The 4343-nt window shown below is 63.9% G+C and overlaps 1 protein-coding gene across 1 annotated transcript in view; it reads left to right on the top strand.

Moving 5' to 3' along the window:
* Positions 1–312: 312 nt before the first annotated feature.
* LOC105306615 overlaps positions 313–4343 on the top strand; it is a 4713-nt gene continuing 682 nt past the window's right edge. The window contains exons 1-2 of the mRNA XM_023524165.1: positions 313–355; positions 1394–2580. Of these exons, the coding sequence (XP_023379933.1) occupies positions 313–355; positions 1394–2550 (1200 nt within the window). The 3' untranslated portion in view covers positions 2551–2580. The remainder of the gene's footprint in view (positions 356–1393; positions 2581–4343) is intronic.

The raw sequence follows: 4343 nt of genomic DNA, 5'->3' as shown, positions 1-4343 counted from the left end.
GAGCAGCTGCACATACCGAGGAGGCTTCACTGGCTCGCCTGCCGCTCACCTCCTGCTGCGCGGCCCGGTTCCCAAAAGGCCAGGGACAGGTATCAGTCACAGCCCGAGGGTTGGGGACCCCTGCTCTAGTGGGCCTCTGCCAGCAGACCCCTCTGTCGAGAGCACACACAGCCAGCATCACCAGCCTGGCACCCACCTCCTGGCCCAGAAGGAGAAGGGCCTGGGGGCGGCCACCAGCACGGCCCCTCGCGAGGAAGGCTGTGAGCCTATCCTGGGTGATGTCCCCAGCGTGCATGTCCCCAGCCCCGTGTCATGGCGTCCTCTCTGCTCAGGCAGCGTCTTCGCCACGTCGCAGGTGGGCGTAGAGGAGTGGACACTGCGCTACGGCAGGTGTCTGCAGACGTAGTTGTGCCTAGCATCGCCACAATGGGGGTGCGAGACACCCCCATCCCACGGCCTCGCCCCGGCCCTCACCTCCGCCGCAGCCCCCGCCTCCTCCTGGCTGCCCAAGCTTCACCTGGATGCCCCTGCCTCTTCACCTGGCTGCCCACGCTCCGGGCTCTGCTTGGCTTAGCGAACGTCCGGTTTCCCTTTTCGACCAGCCGGCCTCCCTCTCCCACTCTGGGCCGCTGTTGGAGCCTGGCCGGGGTCCTGCTGAGTCCAGGACCAGGGACCCTCCCATCACTTTGTGGGACCATGTCACAGACATGCCTCTAGCAGCTCCGGCCTTCAGCCCTCACCCAACAGTGGCCAAAGGCCACAGAAGGCCAGGATCTGCGTCCCACACTTGGCCACACGTTCAGAGTGAAGAATCGTCCCCAGGTCCTCCTGGCCAGGGTCTTGCACCCACCAAGGCCATAGACCCACAATCAAGGTCACCCAGGGTGCTCGCTGGGCAGTGGGAGCCCCACTCACCAGCAGGCATTCGGCCACAGGCTCCTGGACAAATCAGACTCTCTTAGAGGGAGGAGGGCAGGGCCGCCGGGGCCTGGGGACAGGGCGGACAGGTGGGCCCAGCCAGTACCTCAGGGATGCAGAGCTGGGGAAGCAGGACTAAAAGGGGCGTCCCAGAGCATGGCCCGGAGCACGAGTCCCCAGAGAGGGACGGATTTGCTTTCTACTGGCTGAGTGTTAGGGGAGGGTCGCAGGGCTGAACAGACAAAGGTTATCGGGGTGCAGGGACGGCTGACCTCAAACAGCTGGTGCCGAAGAGGTCAGCTCGGCCACCAGCTGGAGTTCCTCTCTCCTTGCACTGTGGGTGCCTGCTGTTGGCGGGGAGCCCGCCGTGCTCCGATCCGGGCTGCGTTCGGCAGCCGCAGCCGCTCCAGACGGGCGCCTGAGGTCCTGGTGTCCCGTGGCGGGCATCTGAGCATCTTCGTTTCGGACAGGTGAGGTCAGGAAGGGCCCGAGGCAGGTCGGTGCAGACTGGGCTCATCGCTCGGTTTCTGCAGAAAACAGAAGTGTGGGGCGCGGGAGACCAGCAGGCCGCACGAGCTCGCCCCTCCCCGGCCGGGCGTGGGGAATGTTCTAGAACCCAAAGCAGCTGTCTCTCTGCCCTGGGCTGTGACGCTGAGTCATGGGGACCCCCGCAGGAGTGGAGCCCGAGACCCGGCTCGGAGGGCCCCGCGCACAGCACAGAGCACACAGGTCCCCGCGGCCACTGCCCACGGGTGCGGCCACCGCCCGGGGCCTCCGCGCGGGATTGAGCTTGCCAAGGATTGTCGGGGCACGAGCATTGGTGCCCGTGGTGCCGCGTGTCCTCCAGCTCAGGACCCCGAGAGCGTGAGGGGCATTTTGTGGGTGGGGGTGGCCCGGGGACACGCCCGGGCTCGCGCTGACATCGGGGCCCAGCTCTGCCCTCGGCTGCTCTTCCTTGCTGTCGCGAATGGGGAGAGGGCGCACGCCACGAACCCACATGTCACGGGGACGCGCAGGTTCGCACGGCCCCCCGCCCCCGCAGCTGCCACGAACCCACGTGTCACGGGGACGCGCAGGTTCGCACGGCCCCCGCCCCCGCAGGCGGAGCAGCTCCCGGACGGGGCTCCCGCATCGGGACCCGTGCACAGAACCCTCTTTACTGCGGCAGCTTCTCGCTGGAAAAGAAAACGGGGGGTGGGGGGTGGGGAAAGGCCAGAGACCCCGCCCTTGGCTGCCTCTTGGGGGCTTCTGCGCGAAGCTACGGGGAGTCTCGAGCTGGGGACAGGCGTTTCCCCGTGGATTCCACAGGGCGGAAAGGGACAGGGCCTTTCCCAAGTAGCATACGGAGGACCCTGGCACCGGAAGCCGGGTGTGCGGGCTCAGAGAACAGTCGTACTGATCGGCCGACTGTTCGTCCAGTCCCTATTATGTGTTGTGCCTTGTATCAGGCCCTGGGGGTGCAAAAGCCAGCCAGACATCAGTGGCTGTGGGTGGGCCACAGCTGCAAGGGCGGTGGACACTGCGGCTGTGCCTGGCAGAGGCTCCCGAGAAGGCTGCCCTGGGGCACAAATTCACCTGCCACCTAAACTGTGGCGAACTCGAAAGCAGATCATTTGCATGCAACCTTCTTAGAAGCTCGTCTGCTGCACAGATGGAGGCGATATGCGATGCAGGGGCCCGATGGCCATTTTCGCTCCGTCAGTCATCTCTGCCTGGAAGAACGCACCCCACTCCCGAGGGAGAGGCCGCACCCCGAGCTGGGACGCGAGCCTCGGGCCCACACCCGCTCCTTCTCGCTTCCCCATCTGCGTCTCTCTCACTCTGTGTGTGATGTTGTCTTTTCTCACTACGAGGTGACGTCCCTTGGCAGGGACCGTGTCCCGGGTCCGGCCCTAACCCCCGGAGTCCACACGCGCGCACTAAGGACGCGGTCACCTGAGGGTGCCCTGAGCACCTGCGTACACTCCACTCGCTGCGTCTCTTCCTTCCAGAGCATCTGTGACCGGGAGCGTGCGGCAGCCCCGCGGACGGAGCCGGTCCCAGTCACACAGACGCGACAGGACACGACGGCAGAAATAGTTTCCTAAGCAAGAGCCCAAAACGAAGGTCCATCCCTTCGAGGAACAGACCACGCAGCCGAGCGGACGGCGTCGAGGCGCGTTCGGGGAGCTGGCCGAGCTCCTCCCGCCTGTCCCGTCCGCCGCCCGGTGCGCGCGCGAATTTGTCCATCCCGTCGTTTCGGGTTTTGGTTCCAGAACTTCTGTTCGGTTCCCTTTTTAAAATTTGTATCTCCTTTTAATTCTCCAAGTCTGTTCTCACGCTGTCGTTCTGATTTCCTTTGGCCTCGTCGGCATTTTCCTTCTACCTCTCTGAGCGTGTCTGAAACGCTTGTTTCAAAGTGCTCACCTTGTGGGGCCAGTGGGTGTTTTTCTTCAGAGTCTGCGCTTCTTTTCCGTCCTCCGAATGGGCCGTGCTTTCCTGTTTCTTCGAAGGCTCTGCGATTCCGTTGCCACCGTGAAGACTGGCCGTTTGAACCCAGCCGCCTCGCCCAGCCTTTGTGGAGAAAGAGCTTGCGAAGGGCGTGTTCGGAGCTTGGGGTGCAGCTTACGGTCTCCTCGGGCCTCGCCCCGTCTCGCTTCTGCCCCGGGCCCCCGTGTGTGTTCCCTCCTGATCCCTCCTGTAGAAACGGCCGCTTTAAATGTCTCAGTCCGCCGGAGTCCGCCAGGCTCTCCTTGGCGTCTGAGGTGTTCTGCTGCCTCCCTCCGCCTGTGACTTCTCCTCCGAGTGCCCCTGATGCCCTCTCGGGCAGGGCCCCCTGTTTCCTGGGCTCTCCCGGGCTGAGGTCCTGGCCAGGCCACTCTCCCGCTCCCGAGCACCATGTTACACTGAGCAGAGACCAGCCCTTCGGGCGGCCTCCGACATGTTAGAGCGCGGCCAGGGAGGTCGCTCTGGGCCTCCAGCTTCAGGGAGTCGGAAGCTGGGCCTCTGCTCCTCCCGACACCAGCACCGTGCTGAGGAGGGGTGGGGTGAGGGCCCGCGAAAACACCACAAAACTTCCTGCCATCTCGAATGTGGCTTTTTCTCTTCTGGGCATTCGGCTGACTGCTGTAGACTTTCGCAAGTTTTCCAGAGCTCCTCCGAAGTTATTGTAGCCGGTCTGTAGTTCTCCAGTCTGCCGGCCTAGCTCCTGACTGTCTGAGTCTTATTTTTATCACTGCGACCGAAGGAGCCCTGTGAATGCCTCCACCATACAGCCGAGCAGATTCGGACTCGGAGGTCGGCGCGTCCAGCATTCACACTACAAAGCGGGTGACCCGGGACTCGAGCCTGGTGTGGTGCGTTCCTTACCCTCTGTGTCCACCAAAGCAGACCCTCTTGAACCGTGCACGCACACGTGTCTTCTGAACGTGAGGTGGCACGTCGTT

Source organism: Pteropus vampyrus, unplaced genomic scaffold (genome assembly GCF_000151845.1).
Source record: "Pteropus vampyrus isolate Shadow unplaced genomic scaffold, Pvam_2.0 Scaffold449, whole genome shotgun sequence".
Classification (NCBI taxonomy): Eukaryota; Metazoa; Chordata; class Mammalia; order Chiroptera; family Pteropodidae; genus Pteropus; species Pteropus vampyrus.
Note: the sequence above shows the minus strand (reverse complement) of the source record. Positions and strands in the feature narration are given on the sequence as shown.